This window comes from Ovis canadensis, chromosome 18 (assembly GCF_042477335.2).
Source record: "Ovis canadensis isolate MfBH-ARS-UI-01 breed Bighorn chromosome 18, ARS-UI_OviCan_v2, whole genome shotgun sequence".
NCBI classification, from domain to species: domain Eukaryota; kingdom Metazoa; phylum Chordata; class Mammalia; order Artiodactyla; family Bovidae; genus Ovis; species Ovis canadensis.
In genome coordinates this window covers 35538214-35558445 of record NC_091262.1, presented here as the reverse complement: position 1 = coordinate 35558445, position 20232 = coordinate 35538214, and the positions used below count along the sequence as shown (strand labels likewise).

At 47.4% G+C, this 20232-nt stretch overlaps 1 protein-coding gene across 4 annotated transcripts in view; it reads left to right on the top strand.

Annotated features, from left to right (window-relative positions):
• The window catches only part of HOMER2 (homer scaffold protein 2), a 128555-nt gene that overhangs the window by 30153 nt on the left and 78170 nt on the right, over positions 1 to 20232 (top strand). The window contains exon 1 of one of the 4 annotated variants that reach the window (XM_069560395.1): positions 6982 to 7386. The exons of 2 other annotated variants lie outside the window; for them this stretch is intronic. In XM_069560395.1, the coding sequence (XP_069416496.1) occupies positions 7382 to 7386 (5 nt within the window). In that variant the 5' untranslated portion in view covers positions 6982 to 7381. Of the gene's footprint in view, positions 1 to 6981; positions 7387 to 20232 lie in introns of those variants that run through there. One more of the 4 variants, XM_069560396.1, reaches the window with a different exon arrangement.

Below are 20232 nucleotides of genomic sequence, written 5' to 3'. Positions count from 1 at the left end.
TGGGAAATAGTGGAGGACAGAGGAGGCTGGCATGCTGCCGTCCATGGGGTTGTAAAGAGTCGGACATGACGTAGTGACTGAACAGCAATAACAAATACCAAGGAATTCAGCTAAGCACTTTACATGTTTTCTCACTTCATCTTCCAGTCCAGTGAGGTATCCCCATTTTACAGGTGAGCGATCTGAGGCTCAGAGAGGTTAAAAAGCTTGCTCAGCATCACAGAGATAGTCAGTGGCAGGGGTGAGACACAGGCCAAGTCTGTCTGACTCCAGTGTTTGTGCTTTAACCCTGTGTTCCTTCTGCTGTCCCAACAAATCAGACTTTTCATTTTCTATACTCCCAAGCCTTGTCCATGCAGACTAGTAGCTTTTACCTAATTATAGCTATAGCACAATGAATATAATAACATGGATGATTTTCTGAATTTAACTTTATATCATAATACACACCCAGTCCGTCACCAAGTCCTGTCAAGTCTCCCTCCAAAATACACCTCTGATCTATAATCCACTTCCCTTCCTCTCAGCCCTTGTCTTCTGTCTGGGTTTCTGCTAGAGCCTCTTAACTGGTCTCCCTACTTTCACTCTTGTCTCCTTCTTATCTCTTCTCCTCCCAGTAGCCAGAGTGAGCTTCAAAAAATGTAAACCAGACCATTCTCCAACCTGTCTGTGTGGTTGGATAAATCCCGTTAACCCTACGTCAGGGCCCTGGGGACCGCTCCCATCTCACCCCCTGCCTTGCTAAACTCCATGCACTCTAACTGCACTAACCCTGCAGTTCCTCAGAACTTCCCAGCCTTCTCCACCTCTGTGCTCCTCTGTCTAGGACCTCTTCCCTCCACCATATCCTGCCCTTTGTTCTTTAGGCCCTTTTTTTTTTTTTTTTAATGTGACCATTTTTTTGTCTTTGTTGAATTTGTTACAGTATTGCTTCTGTGTTTTATGTTTTGTTTTTTTGGCCAAGAGGCATGTTGGATCTTAGCTCCCCCACGAGGGATCAGAACCCATATCCCCTGCTCTGGAAGGCTAAGTCTTAACCGCTGGACTCCCAGGTAAATTCCCAGGCCTCTTCTTAAATGCCTTTTCAAAGAGGCCATTGTGACAACCCCTCTCAACCTACATTAGGACCATTTTATTCACACAGATAACAGTTTTTATGTTTCTGATTTTTTAATATTTCTACCCACTCTTATAGTTCCATGATATTATAGAAGTACTTTGTCTCTTTTGCTGAGCACTTGATCCCTAAAACTCAGCACAATACCAGGCACATAGGAGATGATTAATATTTCTTGACAGAACATTTTTCTATGTTACTATCTAGAAATATAGTACAAATTATATCACAGATATAATCTTAATAGCTGTAAAATATACCTGATCATTACCTGTTTAATTAATGACTTTAATAAGATATTTGTTTCATATGTAGTGGAGAGAAGGATTAGGAGACAAAAAAGTTGAAGTCCTTGGATTAGCAATACCAGAAATCTGAACACACTAATAATATTATACATATACACAGTGAGCCTAATTTTGCTGTTGAAAAAAGAAACATACATGGATTACAGGTTTTGAAATCAATCAACAGCATTCCTTTTAAAAATAGAACAGAATGGAGACTGTCTGAATGCTTTTCAGGTGAGAATTGCTTTGTGTAACTTTCACTTACATATATAATTTTTGTTTCCATTTTGTCTAGGTATAACTGTAGATAAAGTGGAAGTACCTACCTGGCCACAGTGTAAAATCTGTTTCTTACTGTAGGTTGCAATTTTAAAAAAAAATGGAAAAGCAAGATTTTGATGCATTGCCTTTGGAGTTATGCAGATGATTTCAAGTCCGAGACATTCCCTGGTGAGGTTCTTGTTCAGTGTTCCACACGTTCACCTTTCTGAGATGACCAGTGATTGGACTACTTGCAGGATTCTAGTATACAAGAAACTCCCAAGGCTGCTTTGTTTTATTTGGGACCAACTTTAGATTTACAGAAAGGTTGCAAAGACAGTACAGGGAGTTCCTATGTACCCCCACCCCGTTTTCCCCCATTGAAAATTTAAAAAAATTTTTTTGGGGCTGCACTGCACAGAGTGTGGGGTCTTAGTTTCCCAACCAAAGATCAAACCCACACCCCCTGCATTCAGAAGTCTTAACCACTGAACCATGAGGGACCCTATTGTTAACATCTTACATTACCATGGAGTGTGTGGCATAAGGAAGAAACCAACACTGATACATTACTATTAACTAAATTCCAGATTTTATTTGGATTTCAAGATTTTTTCTTCTTTCTCTTCCAGGATCTAAATACAATGTTTAGTAAATCATCATGTCATCACCTTGGGGCTTCCCTGGTAGCTCAGATGGTAAAGAATCTGCCTGCAATGCAGGAGACCCGGGTTCGATCCCTGGGTCAGGAAGACGGAAGATCCCCTGGAGAAGGCAGCCACCTCCAGTATTCCTGCCTGGGAAATCCCATGGACAGAGGAGCCTGATGGGCTGTGACGCCCATGGGGTTGCAAAGAGCTGGACACACTGAGTGGCTAACGCTCAGCAGCCAAATAATAACTCATGTCGCCTTAGTTCCTTCTGGTCTGTGACAGTTTCTCGGTCTTTTCTTGCTTATCGTGACCTTGACAGTTTGGCAGAGTACTGATCAGGAATTTTGTAGAATGTCCCTCAGTGTGGATCCGTCTAGTGTGTTTATCATAATTGTTGCTGTTCAGTTGCTAAGTCGTGTCCTATTCTTTCGAGATCCCTGCAAGCCTGCCAGGCTTCTCCATCCATGGGATTTCCCAGACAAGAATACTGGATTGGGTTGCCATTCCCTTCTCCAGGGGATCTTCCCAACCCAGTGATTGAACCCAAATCTCTTGCCTTGGCAGGTGGATTCTTTACCACTGAGCCACCAGGGCAGTGCCCCTTTCATGATTAGGTTATGGGCTTAGGGAAAAGTAACATACAGGTGACGTCTACTTCCCTTCACATCCCGTCAAGGGTATGCGATGCCAACGTGGCTTACCACCGGCGGTGTTAACCTGGATCACCCGGTCAAGGCAGTGTCTATCCGGTTTCTCCACTGTAAAGTCGCTGTTTTTCCCTTCCCATTCTCTCTTCTTTAGAAACAAATCACTAAGATGCTAAGACCAGCTTACTCTCTAGGAGGCAGAGGAGGGGAGTGTTAAATGCTACCTCCTGGAGGGGAGAGTACCTACACATATTATTTGAGATTCTTCTGTAGAGAAGATTTGTTTCTTCCCACTTATTTAATAATTTACATCAGCATGGATTCATGTGTATTTATGTTACATTTTGTGTTATAATCCTGTACAGTGTTTTTTATCGTATTGCCCAAATTGTTCCAGCTTTGGCCATTGGAAGCTCTTCAGTTAGCTCCTGTATCCCTTCAGCACACACCCAGCCCTTGTGTTGTTTTGTTGTTGTTGTTGTTGTTGTTTAGTATCTCCTTATTTTGTGGTACTACAAGATGCTCTGTGCTGGTTTTCATTTTTCCTGCCTTAGACTACTATCAGCCGTTTCTCCAGGAGCTAGCTTTTGGGAGACAAGAAGCCAGAGATGTGGACCACAAACCTCTTAGGCACAGGGGCTGCCCAGGATGCCTGGGAGAATTCATTTGCAGTACAGAGGAAGGGCACACATGGAGCCACTCTGTTTTCCTTAATTTCACAGGTTCATGCAGCTCTCTGGTGAGCCATCAACAGTTATCCAGTTTGCCTCTGTTGGAGCCCAGGCTGTCCTTCCCGTGCCACCTATCAGATTCCGGAGCCTCTGCTGCCCATACAGAATGGCAGGAATTCCAGGTCCCTGAGGTTGTGCTGGTCAAGACATGGCCTCCCAGACTTCTGGGACATCTCTGCCCTGCTCATTTCCAACTCTGGGTCTGTTCAAACGCTAGTTTTTATTTTCCTAAGGTTATCAAATTTGGCTTCTACCCCACCTCCTCTCTCTTGTGCACATTCAGTAAGCGTCCTTTCTTCCCTTAGAAAAAAGAGCCTGTGGGACAGACTTCCCTGGAGGTCCAGTGATTCTGACTTCACCTTCCAGTGCAGGGCGTGCGGGTTTGGTCCTTGGTGGGGGAGCTAAGATCCCACGTTCCTCATGGCCAAAGAAACAAAACATAAAACAGAAGCAATATTGTAACAAATTCAATGAAGACTTCTAAAATTGTCCACATTAAAAAAAATTCTAAAAAGAAAAAAAAGCCCACCAGGCAAGGGTTCCCTTCACCTGTCTCATCTTCCCCTCTAGACCCTCTACCCCTCTCCAAGGCCAGTGCCTCTGCCTGGCCTGGATCCCATAATCTCCTGCTCTCCCCAGGACTGCCCCTTCCTTTTCACATCTTCAGTCTTGTCCTGCATCACTGACTCCTCTTGCCCAACCTAAAAGGATCCTGAAGTCTCTTGGCCTAAAAAGACTCTCCTTGGCCTCATCTCAATGTCCAGTCAGCATGGAATCTCTCCCTTTGACTACAGGACTTTTTTTTTTTTTAATATTCATTTATTTATTTGGCTGCATCAGATCTTTGTTGTGAATTCTTGAGGCATATGGGATCTAATTCCCTGATCAGGGATGGAACCTGGGCCCCATGCATGAGGAACTCAATCTTGGTCACTGGACTGCTAGGCAAGTCTCAACTGTGAGACTCTTGAACAGGAAGGACTTCACCCATCATTTCCCTTGGCAACTGGGGCCACAAAGACCATGTTGATGGGCAATATTCACAGGAAAAGGGTTACTGTGTTGGCTTCAATGGAGGGAGGAGGCACTAATAGGGAAATTAAGTGGCCTCTTTCTAGGGAAAATTCCAAGATGATGAAATACTGCTGGCAAGAACTGGAAGCTTAGACAAGGCTCTGGGCATCTGGGAAAGCTCCTGAGAGGCAGCTCCCAACCTGGGCCTGGAGTTGGGGGTGAAGGAGAGGAGTGGAGGTTACCTCCTACCCCCAGGGACAGCAGCCTGAAACTATGGGGAAGGAGGGACATCCATTTCCCACTCTTGTCTGATCCACCCTTTCCTATAGGGAATCCCAGCGTATTTAACCTTACCGGGCTTATACCTCCCGCACCGCCCTGCTTTTTGCTGACTGTGTGAAGCAGCCCAGGTGATTCAGCAGCCCCACCTGTGTGGCCTCAGTACCTCTTCCCAAGGTAACTTGGGTGTTGCCCTTTCCACCAGTGGAGCCAAAGGAAACTCCCACTCAGGTTTGGGGACACTGCTTGGTCCAGTGCACCGTGAGTCTATTCTCCGATCCTCCTACTCCAGCCGAGCCGGCTTATTCTAGTCCTCTTTCCTGACTCCTCCCTTTGATACTGCTGGGAACCCCCACCCCCACCCCCACCCCCACCCCTACCAGCTTCACCTGGCCTTTGGAATTCAGCTGGTGATGAGTTTCCTCCAAGATCAAATGCTTATCCAGTCCTGGCTCTGTGTGTTGTGTACTAAGTTCCTTCAGTTGTGTATGACTCTTTGTGACACTATGGACTGTAGCCCACCGGGCTCCTCTGTCCATAGGATTCTCCAAGCAAGAATACTGGCGTGGGTTGCCATGCCCGCCTCCAAGGGATCTTCCTGACCCAGGGATCAAACCTGGGTCTCTTATGTCTCCTGGCATTGGTAGTGGGTTCTTTACTAGTAGCGCCACCTGGGAACAGACTTACTTGTGCTTACAGACCCTGGCCAATTCTGTTTATCTGTGGCCTAGGCTATTCACTCATTCATTCATTCAACAGATGTTTTATGGAGGACTTTCAGGCGCTGTTCTAGGCACTGGACATGCAGTGATGAGCAAAATTTATTACGGCTTCATAGAGTGTGCAGATGTGCCTGGGAGATGGTTAAATTATTAATTTCACAGACATTACACACAGTGAGTGCGATGAAGAAAAAGTACAGGGGTTCACAGTCTTGTCTGGGGCATTAGATAAAGATTCCACAAGGAAGGGACAGTTTAACTGAGATCTGAAAATGAGTAGGAATTGACGAGGCAAAGGGGTTGGGGGTGTCAGAGACAAGAGAGGAATGTATCTTCCAAACTGAGAACAGCAGGGGCTGAAGGGAGGATGGCCAGTTGTCTGGTGCACAGGAAGCAAGGGGACAGGATGCAAGGAGAGGGAGATGGAGGCACCATGAGGCAAGGCCTTGTGAGCACAGTCATTATCTTGTCTTCATCCTAAGGATGGTGGGAAGGAAATAGGATCAGGCCTGTAATTGAGACCATTACTCATAGCGGGTCACCAGTCCCAGGAAGAGACCTTGAGGGTTCCCAGGTAAAACTGTGGTTCCAGGAAACATGAGGATAGGCTTGGGGTGGTGGCCCTGCTTCATATGCTTGTTCCTCGACTTTTGTTTACTGTCCTGAGTATAGAAATACTGCCCAGGCTCAGGTGGGCAGCATGTTCTCAGGAGAAGATGATCCTGTGAAGGGCCCAGAGTGGAGATGAAGGTTAGGTTAGTCCCGTGCCGGCCTTTAGTAGGGGCTTGGGACCTGACATGTAGACAGAGGACTCAGCGATGGCTCTTCTTGAAGCTCCACCCTTACCATCTCAATTTCCTTTGCTCTAAGCCAAGTTGATTAAACCTCCTGAAAAGCGATTATGCTCTAATCGGGAGACCCCAACCCATCTTTGCCCACAGAAGAGCCCAGAACACCTGCAGCGGGTGTAGGATCCGGAATTTCATGGTGAGGGTGCCCTGAGCCAAACCCCTGGAGTGGACCCGCAAGATGAAAGGGAGCTTCGGGGGGGCACACGGCCGTGCCCATCGCAGATTCTGCAGACTTTGGGCTCAAAGCTGACTGTATGTCCTTGGGCAAGTCACTTCCTCTCCTGGGGCCTCGTTCCTGCAACTGCAAACGAAGGGTCGCCCAAGTCCCCTCAGTCCCACAGGCTGAATGCTTGCTCTGGCGCTGCGCCAAGCCCCGCGGTGGGCACGGGGCGGGGGAATGCCAGTGCCGTGTCTCCAAGGGAAAGGAGGGGGAGCCCGGGAGGCGGGTGGCGACCGCGGGGCGGCGCCCGGGGACACCGTACACCCCGCCGTGGCCCCCACCCCTTGGCAGGGCGCCGAGTCCCGGGGGCCACAAGGTTACGTAAGGAGCCGGGCGGGGGGAGCGGGGCGGGGCGGGCGCCGCCCGAGCGCGACCGCCCAGCCCCCGGCGGCCCAGCCCCCGCCCTCCCGCCCGCCCGCGCCTGGTGGCGGCGGCGGCGGTAGTGGCAGCCGCGCAGACCCGCGGAATGGAGCGGCGCCGGGGCTGAGCCGGGCGCGCAGGGGCCGCCGCATGTGCTGCGCGGGGAGCGGCTGCAGAGCCGGCGGAGAGCGAAAGCGAGAGGCCCCGTCGGAGCGGCCGCCGGAGCAGCGCCGGAGATGGGGTGAGTGAGCCCGCGCCGCGCGCAGAGCGCGCGGCACCCCGAGGGGCTGCGGTGCCCTGGCTCGCGTCCCTAGGCTCGAAGCCCCCCTGGGCGAACCGGCCTGTACGCTCAGCACTGGGAGACTGGAGCCAGCGCGCAGCCGGCTCCGGAGAGCCTGGGGCCGCCCGACCGCGCGCTCTCCGCCCCGGAGCCCGGACACCGGGCAGGGGCACTCCGGCCTGGGAGCGGAGTTTACGCGCAGCGCGCGTGGCCTTCGCCCTCTAAGGCAGCCCGGGCGCGGGGGCACCGGGCGGGGACAAGCACACTGGCCGGCCTCCCTGCTTCGGCCATTCCGCCGCGGTCCCTTCGCTCCAGGCGCGATCAACTCCAGGGCCTGTGTTTGGGAGTCTAAGAGGCAGTTTGTCTGTCTCCACAGTTGGGATTTATTACGTACAAAATAGAATTCGAAGTTTTCCTGGAAAGGGAACACACCAGATAACAATAACCCCCCTCATAGGAATAGTGGACTTTATGCTTTGAGATGACGGAGGATGTGTAGGTAAGGCTTCAATCTTTGAAACAACTGAGTAGATGCTCAGGAGAGAAGTTGAAGCACTCTGTCGAAGTGACTAATGCATCCGAGTATATAAAGTAATTTAAAAAGCAGGATTGATTTCTCCTTGGCGTCTCTCTGAGCAGTAGGCGCTGTGAGTCAGGGAGCCGCTGCGCTAATAACACAATTAACTCCGTGCATCTGCTCACCCGATGTAAGCACATATTGATGATGTGCTCTACAGGTTCTGGGAGTGGTTATTATTCCCATTTTACAGATAAGGCAGCAGAGGCCTGAAGTGGTTGGGTGACTTCTCCCAGGTTGAGCAGGCAGCTGATGAGTGTTTGTAGAATGACCCCTTAGCGCACGGGCAGAGCCGCCAGCGCAGCCTGACAGTGGGCTTGGGGTGGGTTGGTGGTGGGTACCTGAAGGGGAGTTCCTGAATCTCTGTGTCCCCTGCTGCTGAGCTGAGCGCCCTTCACTCATTCCTCAAGACCTAAAGACTTCTGCGGGGTGCTAGGTCTAGAGAGCTTGCTTTCCTGGGCAGGATTGGTTAGCAGTAGAAAGGGGAAGGGTCCTCCTGATGATCTGACCAGGCTTCCACGGTGGCTTCATTGTGCCTTAGTCCTTACCAGGTTGTGGAGTCATTTTACCCAGTGAATTTTTACCTCTGGGGTCTGTAAAGTGTTTGGAGGAACCAGAGGGAGGCTGAAATGAATTTTGAGAAGGGAAGTGTGAGAACTCCAGACCGACGTGAGCAGGTCAGAGGGGACAAAGAGGAGCCTGGAGATTTGCTGAAGACACTGGTGCTGATCCAGATTTCACACGGAGGAAGCTGTGAGTGGTTTTTACCAGAGGCACCCTGGCCGGGAAGCTGTTTTCCTGTAACATTTCCAGTGACCTCTTGGTTGGCTATGAAACGGCTGCTCTTTGTGCAGTGGGAACCTTTGAGGTTCTCATATTTCATACTTTAAAAAAAAAAATGTATAGAAAGAAGGAGTTGGCAAATGTAGGTCTCAAGATGGAAGATAAAAGGAACCTGGTAATTTTAACTCTCTCTGTACACCCCCTGCCCCCACCCCCACTCCCAGCCAACACAAAACCAACCCAACACACTGGCAGGATCAAAAACAAATATTGAAGCTCCGTGGTTGAGATCAAATGGTTCTGTGGAAATGAAAATGTTTACTCATAAAAGCTTAAAGAAAATGTCAGAAAATAATTTTTGTTTGTAGAGAAGCTGGGAGGAGTAGCTTGGGGATTTTGTTTAAATACTGGATATGTCTTTCATGTAATTTTAACATCATCTGATAAATGTCTGTTACTCACTTCTAGTAGGTAAGGGTTGGTTGGTAACTCCTACCTACTTCTGCCATTTTTAATATATCCACCTCTTCTATAATTTATGTGAACATACAAACCATGGCTGTAAATTGAGATGGAGCTAAGGGCTGGGTAAGCTATTCACACAGAGGAGGGAGCCATTTTCACCGAAAATAGAACCAATGTCATCCTTTCCGAGAGTTGAGTAGGATGGAGGGGGATGAACTAAGAAAGGGCAGCCGGTAGAAAAGCTTGCTGTGATCCTACAGCTTTGTCACAGCTCTACCGTGTAGACACGACCAAAATTTAAAAGGAGGAAAAAAAAGTCAAACCTGAGTTTCTCTCTCCCCCACTTAAGATGCTTTTCCTCATTCAGAAGTTCACTGCTGTTTCCCGCTTCTCTTCTGAGAAGTATTGTGCGTTGTGTATCCATTTCTCCAGTAAAGTTGTGTTTTCACTCCCCCAGGAAGTTGTTTCCTACTTTCTTCCTTCCTCAGGTCTCCCTCTTCTCCCCTGACACACATCTTGCCTCCCTTTTCATTGACAAAAGACAGCCACAGTCCAAGGAAGGGCCTCACCACCGCCCCCCATGCCTACAGTCCCGTGTGTGGCCACCCTCATGTTTTCCTTCCTACCTGTTGTCCTGCCAGAGGCTTGCCCCTCCTGGAGGACCAGCCATCACATCCCCTTTCACCTTGTCAGGGAACATTTCTTGTTTTCCCCCCTCCGTCTGTCTCTAGGGTCTTTCCCATCAGTGTACAAACATGCTTTGGTTCAATGCTGTCCCGTGGAACTTTCCACACTGATGGAAACATTCTTATCTGTGTGGTCCAGTACGGTGGTCACCAGCTACCTGCAGCTGGGGGGTGCTTGAAATGTGGCTAGGGTGACTGAGAGCTAAATTTTTTAAGTTTGAATAGCCATACATGGCTAGCGGAGCCTCCATGGTAAACAGCACAGCTTTAGCATCTCCCATTTCATTGGGTTGGCCAAAAAGTTCATTTGGGTTTTTCTATACCATCTCATGGAAAAACCTGAATGAAATTCTTGGCCAACCCGATACATCCCTGTCCTTCTTCTGTTCCACTTCTTTGCTCCCCTTTACCTGAGAACATCTCAAAAGAGAAGCCCGAAACCACCGTCTCCATTCATCTCCTCTGCCTGCCATTTGTTAGCCCTTCATAGCCTGTAGTCTGGCTTCTGTCCCCACCTCGTCACCAGAACTGCCGGGTCACTGATGGCCTGCATGTTGTCAGACCTCTGTCCTTGTCTTCCTACCCTCCTCAGCAGTGTTCCTCCCCTGCGGCCACTCCCCCGCCTCCCCTCCACACTCTCCTGGGCTTCTGCTTCCCTTCCCGATGACTCCTCGTCAGTCTCCCTGCTGGTTGCTCCTCTGTCTGACCTCAGAGTGATGGGGTTGCTTAGGGACTGGTCCTGGTTCCTTTTTGCTGTCCACCCTCTCTTCCTTGGTGATGTTATCCCATCCCTCCATGGCTTTCAATATATGCTGGCAACTCCCATATTTGTATTTCTTTCTTTTTTTAAAAGTTCATTTTATTTATTTGGCTGTGCCAGGTCTTAGTTACAGCCCTTGTGATCCTCCATCGTTGTTGCAGCATGTAGGACTTTTTAGTTGCGGCACTAGATCAGGGATCTAGTTTCCTGACTAGGGATTGAACCCAGGCCCCCTGCACTGGGAGCTCGGAGTCTTAACCACTGGACCACCAGGGAAGTGCAGTCCATTCCACTGTATTTCTAACACAGCCCTTCCCCAGGGCTTCCTGCTGTTGTTTATGCACAGAGCTCCCCAAGCCTCTCCTTCCCTCTGTCTCTTCCATCCCCAGTCCTTGGCCCCACCGTTCACCCACTTGTAAGAGTCATCCTTGATTCTTCTCTTTCTCACCCCTGATATACAGGCTGTCAGTGGGTCCCCGGGGTTCTGCTCCTGGGATATTATCTGGGGATGCATTCACCTCTCCCTAGAATCACAGCTCCTACCCTACCCCTGGCCATTTGCCTCCATCCTGGACTAATGTCCTCACAGGCACTCCCAGCATCCACTCTGGGGTGTCTCCAGTCCACTCTGCACATGGGAGCCCAGGTGATGAGTCACGCCACTTTTCAATCAGGTCGCACCCCTCCTTGCCTTAAGCCCCCGCCAGCCACCAAGAGGTTGTCCTGTGCCATCTCCTCCCAGCCCCTCTGGCCTCCCTCCCTGCCTTCTGCTGACCCTGGCCTCCTTTCTTTTCTTGCCCTGCCTGGGAGGGCTTTGAATTCGTTCTTCCCTCCACCTGGAATGCTTTTGCCCCAGTTCTGCAAAAGCCTTCCTCCTTCTCATCCTTGGCCTTTGGACATCGAGATCACCTGCTCAGGGTCTTTTCTAACCACCCCTGTCACCTGCCGAGGTGGCCACACTTTGTTCCCACCATTGTTCGCCACACCTGCTGTTGTTTGGGTTCTTTGTGCTTGTTTATCATCTGCCTTCCCCAATAGCATCCCGAGAGGATGAAGTATTAAGTTCTTCACCAGTGAATCCCAACACCTGGCACCATATCTTGCACCTAATAGGCTTCCAATAAATTTTTTGATTGAGTCAGTGCTTGAAGTGGTGGGCAGCCTTGCCTGGACACCAGCCTAGAAGTCATGATAATTTCTGGATTACCTTTTATATAGCATGCTTAATTGAGAGTTGCAATGGCCAAGAGAGAAGGAAATCACATTTGGAGACAGTTTTCTTTTAATGCTGAAGCACACTGTTTAGCTTTTATTGTGACTTGGGTTAATTTTCAGGCTGTCGGCTGTCACCCGAGCATTGGGGTTGTAAATTGTCTTTCTACCCGCCTGCAGAAGGCTAAGAGAAAAGCCAGCTTGTGTGCTGTTGTGACTTTGGGATGATTTTGTCAGTGTTTACAAGCAACATCTACTGTATTTCTGTTTGGCTTAAGTTTACGCTCATTTGTTTTGTCCAGCCAAGATTGCGTTGCACTTGGTTATCTAACACCGGGGGCCTTCGCTTGGTAATCTATACTGGTTTGCTTTCTTCTGATGATCATTCCTTCTCCTTTAATTTTCCACTCCTCCTGAATCACACCTAATTTCGTAGTTCTTGCAAGTTAGAGACTTTTGCAGAGGGGGGTTTTCGTGTTGACTAAAATAAATAACAGGCTCTCGAATATGTTGAGGAAACTTGTCTTCTCTTGGTTCTGTTATGGGTTTCTTTTGTGTACGTGTGTGTGTCTTTTGGCCACACACCACGGCTTGCAGGATCTCACTTTCCCGACCAGGGATTGAACCCCAGCCCGTGGCAGTGTAAGTGCAGAATCCTAACCACTGGACCACCAGGGAATTCCTCTGTTGTGGGTTTTTTTGTTTTTGTTTTAATTTTATCTTTGGCTGGTAACTGTGTCGCTGCTCTAGGGCTTTCTCTAGCTGTGACTAGCAGGGGCTACTCTCTAACTGCTGGGCATGGGCTTTGCATTGTAGTGGCTTCTCTGATTGTGAAGCACGGGCTCCATGGGGCACAGGCTTCAGTAGTTGGGGCGCATAGACTTAGCTGCCTCACGGCATTTGGGATCTCCCCAGACCAAGGATCAAACCTGTGTCATCGGCTTTGGTAGGCAAGGCAGATTCTTAACCACTGGACCACCAGGAATGCCTTGTTGTGGGTTTTTTAAACTTGGCTTCCTGAGGTCTCAAGCTCGTCATCTGTAAGGCAGTTGGAGAATCTGTTGAGGATCCAGGATGAGCAAACCTACCAGTTAGTTGCTGCCCTTGTGGAGTTTATATTTTAGAAGGAAAACATAAGCCACATACACAAGTGCCAACTATATGTGTGAGTTTAAACAAAATGCTGTAATCCATAGGGTGTCAGAGGAACTATCAGGGGAACATAAGAAAGATTCCCCAGTACACTAGGCAGAAATGCTCAGGGAGACCCTTAACATGTAGGATCATCCTCATTGTTTAGACAGTCCTTAGTGTCACCCTTCATGTCAGAGCTGGAAAAATACACAGTGCTTGGCATCGGGTAGATAACAAGTAGATATGTGCCGAATGAATGAATGACTCATTTTGGGTTGACTTTCACTTTGGGAAAATGCTGTCATGCTTATTGGAAACAGTCCTGAAACTCCTGACTTGGTTTTAGGATGGACTTGAGGGCATGTTTGCTGCTTGTACACAGTTCCCTGAAGGGGGACCTAGAACAGAAAGGGTCTTTGTTTTTTGTCTGATGGGCTCAGTGGTTTGTGTAAATTATTAGGTTTCCTTTCTGCAGTGGCTTCTGGGGAACTTAGGAGACAGAAGTGTGGTGACCTTTTCACATTGATGAGATCTCATCCTTTACGTCTATTCTTCGCTCAGTTTTTTGACCCTGTCCTTGTTTTGCCTTCACTCTTTCACTAAGTAAAAAAAAAAAAAAAAAAAAAAAAACACCAGGAAATAGCTTTGCTTTTTTCTAATTATAAAAGTATTACATGTTCATACTAAAAAAATAACAGTGTAAAGAAGAAAGTGAAAATTACTTGTCATCCCACATTGCAAGGATAACCTCCATCAGCAATCAGATGTCCATCTTCACAGACTCTTTTCCATGTATACATGTCTCAGTGTCTAGATAGACATTTATGTAGAGCAAGCAATATCAAAAAATTGGATATTTTTATCAAAATGGAATCATGTCACACATCTCTTTTGTAACCTAAGTTTTTCAACTTAAAATACCTTGAATGGACATCTTTCCCTGCCAGTTACTATAAATATACACCATCATTCAACTCCAAACCTACTTCTGATTTATCATTTTGCTGAATTTTATACATCTCTGCAGACCTGCTGCAATCTTTTTCTAGAGCAAGGCAGGGTATAAATTAAAATATAAAAGCCACATTTTGATAATCTTTTAAATGAATTACTGAAGGAAAGAAATGGTAGAGGAGACCAAGATCACAATTAACATTAGGTAATTTGCGGAGACAGTGTAATTTCGGATGAGTCACCGCTCCTTAGTGAATCCTGGTAGGAACACCCAGGATCCATCGTGGTTGCTAAGGGTGGCTGGTGGACGAGGACCCAGCTGCTCAAACTGTCTCTGCTTGTTTGGAAATATTAGGGCAGAGTAATTCTGCTGTAAGACCTAGAAGAGAAGGCTGCTTACAAGCCGAAAGCACCCATGCCCACCCCTTAGATGTCTTCTCTGCAAAGCCCTGTGTCTGCTGGGCATCAGGCCCCTCCTGCAGAGAGACTTCCCTTGTTGAGGGGATTGACAAGAATGCACAGTCAGGGAGGTCTGTGCAGTCCCTGCTTCAGTTGTCAGGCAATTGAAAAAAAAATCTGGATAAATCCCGGGACAGATTACCTATGCCAGCATTAGCACCTAAAACCTTTGGGAAAAGACTTCTTTTGGTATATGGAGTGGGGATGGGAGTTCCTATTCCCTTTGAAAAGAAAAATTCCTTGCACTTTTGTCAAAAGTGAACAGCACCCCCAAACAGAGTTACAATAGAGAAAAAACATTCTTCAGAATATTAGAACTCTCAGGTGTGCTGGGTCCTGACCTTGAGAGTTAGACTTTTTTTTTTTTTCCTAACATGAAAATAAATTAAGCACAAAGGAGCCTCAAGAGGAGTTGGGGCCAAGAGCTGCTGATTTGCATGGGTTTGGATCCTTGGGTCCCCAAGCCCCGCGTGTTATCTGCCTGCACTTCTAGGTATTGCGTGCATGGCCTGCCCCCACCCCCAGTCATATTTATAGGCTTGGAGGTGCGTGTTGGCAGCCAGAGCCGGCTTCCTAGAGGGGTGTGCGTTGTGTGGGAAGAGTGTCAGGTTGGGAACCTCTGCTGAATGTACGATGAAGCCTCCCTCCAGTAGTTCTGCCACCGGGGACTGTTAGTCATATGGTATCATTCTGGTAGAATTTATTTAAATTATATTTCAAATTAGCTTGTTAGAATAAAAATATGCATGTGGGGAACACATTTAGACATTTGTCAACGACTGGAGATTTTTTTTTTTAATTTTTTATTCACAAGCCTGGTTGATAGTCGTCTTATTCTTCTAAGGAACTGGGGACCATGGCATCCTCCACCCTGTGCAGAAAAGCTTAGGATAAAGCATTGCCACCAGCCGAAGCAGTTAGCTTAAGAGCTGTGCGTTAAGAGACCCCGGTAGTTGTTGCTATTTAGTGGCTAAGTCATAGCTGACTGTTTTGCAACCACATGGACTGTAGCCCACCAGGCTCCTCTGTCCATGGGATTCTCCAGGCAAGAATACTGGAGTGGGTTGCAACACCCTCCTCCAGGGGATCTTCCCGACCCAAGGCTCCAACCGAGTCTCCTGTACTAGCAAGCGGATTCTTCACCACAGAGCCACCTGGGATGCCTAACAGACCTCGTAAACAGTGCTAAATACCCAGGTATCTCCCAGCCAAGTGGAGGCTGCATTCCAGCTGCCGGCAGGACTCTGACCAGTCCTTTTCGGTTGCCTTGTTCTGGGAGGTCTTGGTCCAGCTCTTGGGTGATGAGTGGGACCATCCAACCAGCCTTTGTCCTCCTTCCTCCCCTTGTGCATTGGGGGACGTCTTTTCTGTGGGTTACAGGGTAGAGTTTGTCCACAGGGATCCAATTAGTGAGGCATATTGCAGACCCTGCTGCCCTGGCATTGGAGCCCTTTTGGGATTTTTAATTGGGAAAGCTTTTAATTGGAGTTGTTCAGATAAATGGAGAATGGGAGGGTTGCTTTGGTGTCTGTTGTCCTGCGGGAGAGGGGTGATGGAGAAGGTCCTCTTGGGGATGAGGAACAGGTCCTCCTGTTCTGGGAGGCTCTGAAGGGCAGGAGAAGGAGCTCCTGGTAGACATGGCTGATTTCAGCTCAGTTGGTCTGAGGACGAACTCTCTAACCCCTCCAGGCAGACTGAAACTAGAACTGGCTGTCTCAGCAAGATGAGTCTGTTGTCATGGAAGTCCACCTGTCTGGAGACTGGAGAGGATGCTGAGTTCAGATCCCAGCCCTCCTGGCTGGCTGTGTGAACTTGGACCAGTCATTTTATCTCTCTAGCTTCACCATCTGCATCTATCAAAGGACTGAGACAACTGACTAGTAAAATGTGTGCAGAACGTTTGGAACACTGTTTTGACACATAAATGGCTTCCCAGGCGGCACTAGTAGTAAAGAATTCATCTGCCAATGCAGGAGATACAAGAGATGAGGGTTCCATCCCTGGGTCAAGAAGATCCCCTGGAGAAGGAGATGGCAACCCACTCCAGTGTTCTTGCCTGGGAAATCCCACAGACAGAGAAGCCCGGTGGGCTACTGTCCATGGGGTCGCAAAGAGTTGGACATGACTGAGCACACACGTATACTTCACTGACACAAATATTTCATCAGTGGTGCCCAGGTTCTCTAAGATCATCATGGTCATTTCTGCCCTGGGTGGAAGGTCTGCAAGTGGCTCCCGATGTGCCTTTCGGGGATACATGGTTGGACATGGTCCATTCCTGGGCCCTCCTCAAGTCCTCAGCTGCTCTCTCCCAGTCCTGAGTATTGTCAGTTGGTTCTTTGTCATCATGTGACCCAGAGGATATGCAGTTTGTCTTCTGAGGCTTCCACTCATATCACTAAGCCTCTCAGTTCGTGTGGGTGGAGAACTGTTACTAGCTAGTGGACAAGAAAGGCAAGGAAGCTGACCCGCCTATCTTCACAAGAAAACTAGTCTACCAGCCAGTTGCTTTCATGGGGAGGTGCAAGAGTGGACCGAAAACAGAAACCAAAAATCAGTATCTCCCCATTGTGGGGGGCATCAGACTAGTGATTTGTGCTGCTGGTTAGGGAACCCTTCATTGTATACTCATTCACTTATTCACTCAACAAATCAGGGCCATCTGCCTTCTGTGCTGCGAACAGTCACAGTGATGGCCCCATGATGCTCTCAGTCTAGTAGGGGAGGTAGACATCAAGCAAACGTTACCTAGTGAACTAACATGGGAGGTATCAATATGGGGCCATGGCCCATGTGGACTAGACAGTAATTGGCTTCAGGGTCTCATATCTCTGATTCCCACCCACTTATATGGATCTGAACTCCTCTCTGATCACTCTTCATCTGTTCATCAGCTCTGGTAACTTTCTTTTTAAAAGTTATTTATTTTCAAATTTTTTGGCTGCACCACAGGGCATGTGGGACCTTAGTTCCCCAGCCAGGGGTTGAACCTGTGTCCCCTGCATTGAAAGCACAGAGTCTAAACCAGTGAACCACCAGGGAAGTCCCTCCTGTAACTTTCTTGGCCATCCCTTAGCTTTTGAGCACCTTCTCTGGGCTAGACAACAGGATGACAGAGGCTGTTGGGACAGGGTTCTTGCCCTCCCAAGGGAGATGGATGGTGGGTAGCTAATTAGGACAATGAAATAGCCTTTTATTGAAATGTCACTAAGGATAAAATTCCTAACTCTTTGAGAAGTTGCAGAAGGCTTCGTAAAAAAGGTGACTTTGGAACTGAGTCTTGAAGGGTAAGGAGGAGTTTCCAAGGCAGACAGAACTGCAGAGCAAAGGGAAGCGTTGAGATGGAGAGGAGGCAGTCGAGTGTTCAGGTCAAGAACAGAGACCTCGGACTCAGGCCTGGGCTGGCTGTTCGCTGGCTATATGGCTTGGAGCAAGATACTGACCTTTGTGAGCTTCAGTTTCCTTATATGTGAAATGGGACTGATGATAGTACCACCGTCATAGTGTGGTTGTGAGGATTAAACGAAGCACACACTGTGATGTGTGTTAGCTGTTAGTAGTGGGCAGGGAGGTGAGAAAGAATGTGAAGTGCATGGTGAGTGTGGAGAAGGGGTCAGGAGCGTACAGACATGAAGAAAAGGCCTTTGTGCTACATGTTTGAGACTTTATCCCATAGGTGGCAGGGGGGGCCAGCCATGGGTGAGGCTGGAGGTGGGAGGAGCAGTTCGTCTTGGTACCTAAGAATGAGGCCTGAGTCCCAGGCAGTAGCAGGCAGTGGGCTCAGAGAGGATGAGCTAACTTGGGTTAGGAGGCAGAAACATGCTATGTCCTATGAAATTTTGACTTCAGTCTATAGGTAATGAGGGAACACTCAGTTTTGAAGAGAAGAACATTACTTGTGTTAGGAAAATTATTCCAGAGATAATAATGAAAGGTAGCGCAGAAAGTTGAGAGATTGGACGAAAGAGACCTCATAGAAACTAGCCACAGTCCAGGCAAGAAGTGTTGAGAGCACAGAGCATGTATGGCCCAGATTTATATATGTAAACCATGCCCTGTTCTGTGCTGGATTGTGGCAGCTTCTAGGAGTATATATAATACAATAAAGCAGAAAAATATATGTAAGGCACCTTTCCAGAGATGAGAGAGTGAAAGCTTGAATGTCTTTCCTATAGAGTTGCTAAATCAGGACACAAACTAAACTATTACTTAATGAAAACTTAGTGGGTTTGAGTTAGTATGCAGAGTGTGTCTATACAGTATCTCATTTAATTCTCACAACAACCCTCACTTTCATAGTTGGAGAAACTGGGCTTGAGAGATTCAGTAATCTGTCCATGCTCACAGCCAGGAAACCAAGCTCACGCCTATTTGAGAGCAGAATTCGTGGTTTTTTTTGTTTTGTTTTGTTACTGAAATTTATTTTATTTCATTTTTCTTTCCTGGATCAGTTTTCTTTTTTTTTTTAATCTTTAATTCTTACATGTGTTCCCAAACATGAAGCCCCCTCCCACCTCCCTCCCCATAACATTTCTCTGGGTCATCCCCATGCACCAGCCCCAAGCATACTGTATCCTGCGTCAGACATAGACTGACGATTCGATTCTTACATGATATATACATGTTAGAATGCCATTCTCCCAAATCATCCCACCCTCTCCCTCTCCCTCTGAGTCCAAAAGTCCGTTATACACATCTGTGTCTTTTTTGCTGTCTTGCATACAGGGTCGTCATTACCATCTTTCTAAATTCTGTATATATGTGTTAGTATACTGTATTGGTGTTTTTCTTTCTGGCTTACTTCACTCTGTATAATCGGCTCCAGTTTCATCCATCTCATCAGAACTGATTCAAATGAATTCTTTTTAATGGCTGAGTAATACTCCATTGTGTATATGTACCACAGCTTTCTTATCCATTCATCTGCTGATGGACATCTAGGTTGTTTCCATGTCCTGGCTATTAGAAACAGTGCTGCAATGAACATTGGGGTACATGTGTCTCTTTCAATTCTGGTTTCCTCGGTGTGTATGCCCAGCAGTGGGATTGCTGGGTCATAAGGTAGATCTATTTGCAATTTTTTAAGGAATCTCCGCACTGTTCTCCATAGTGGCTGTACTAGTTTGCATTCCCACCAACAGTGTAGGAGGGTTCCCTTTTCTCCACAGCCTCTCCAGCATTTATTGCTTGCAGATTTTTGGATCGCAGCCATTCTGACTGGTGTGAAGTGGTACCTCATTGTGGTTTTGATTTGCATTTCTCTAATAATGAGTGATGTTGAGCATCTTTTCATGTGTTTGTTAGCCATCCGTATGTCTTCTTTTGAGAAATGTCTATTTAGTTCTTTGGCCCATTTTTTGATTGGGTCATTTATTTTTCTGGAATTGAGCTGCATAAGTCGCTTATATATTTTTGAGATTAGTTGTTTGTCAGTTGCTTCATTTGCTATTATTTTCTCCCATTCAGAAGGCTGTCTTTTCACTTTGCTTATATTTTCCTTTGTTGTGCAGAAGCTTTTAATTTTAATTAGATCCCATTTGTTTATTTTTGCTTTTATTTCCAGAATTCTGGGAGGTGGATCATAGAGGATCCTGCTGTGATTTATGTCTGAGAGTGGAAAGCCACAGTCATCAAAACAGTATGGTACTGGCACAAAGACAGACATTTAGATCAATGGAACAAAATAGAAAGCCCAGAGATAAATCCACACACATATGGACACCTTATCTTTGACAAAGGAGGCAAGAATATACAATGGATTAAAGACAATCTCTTTA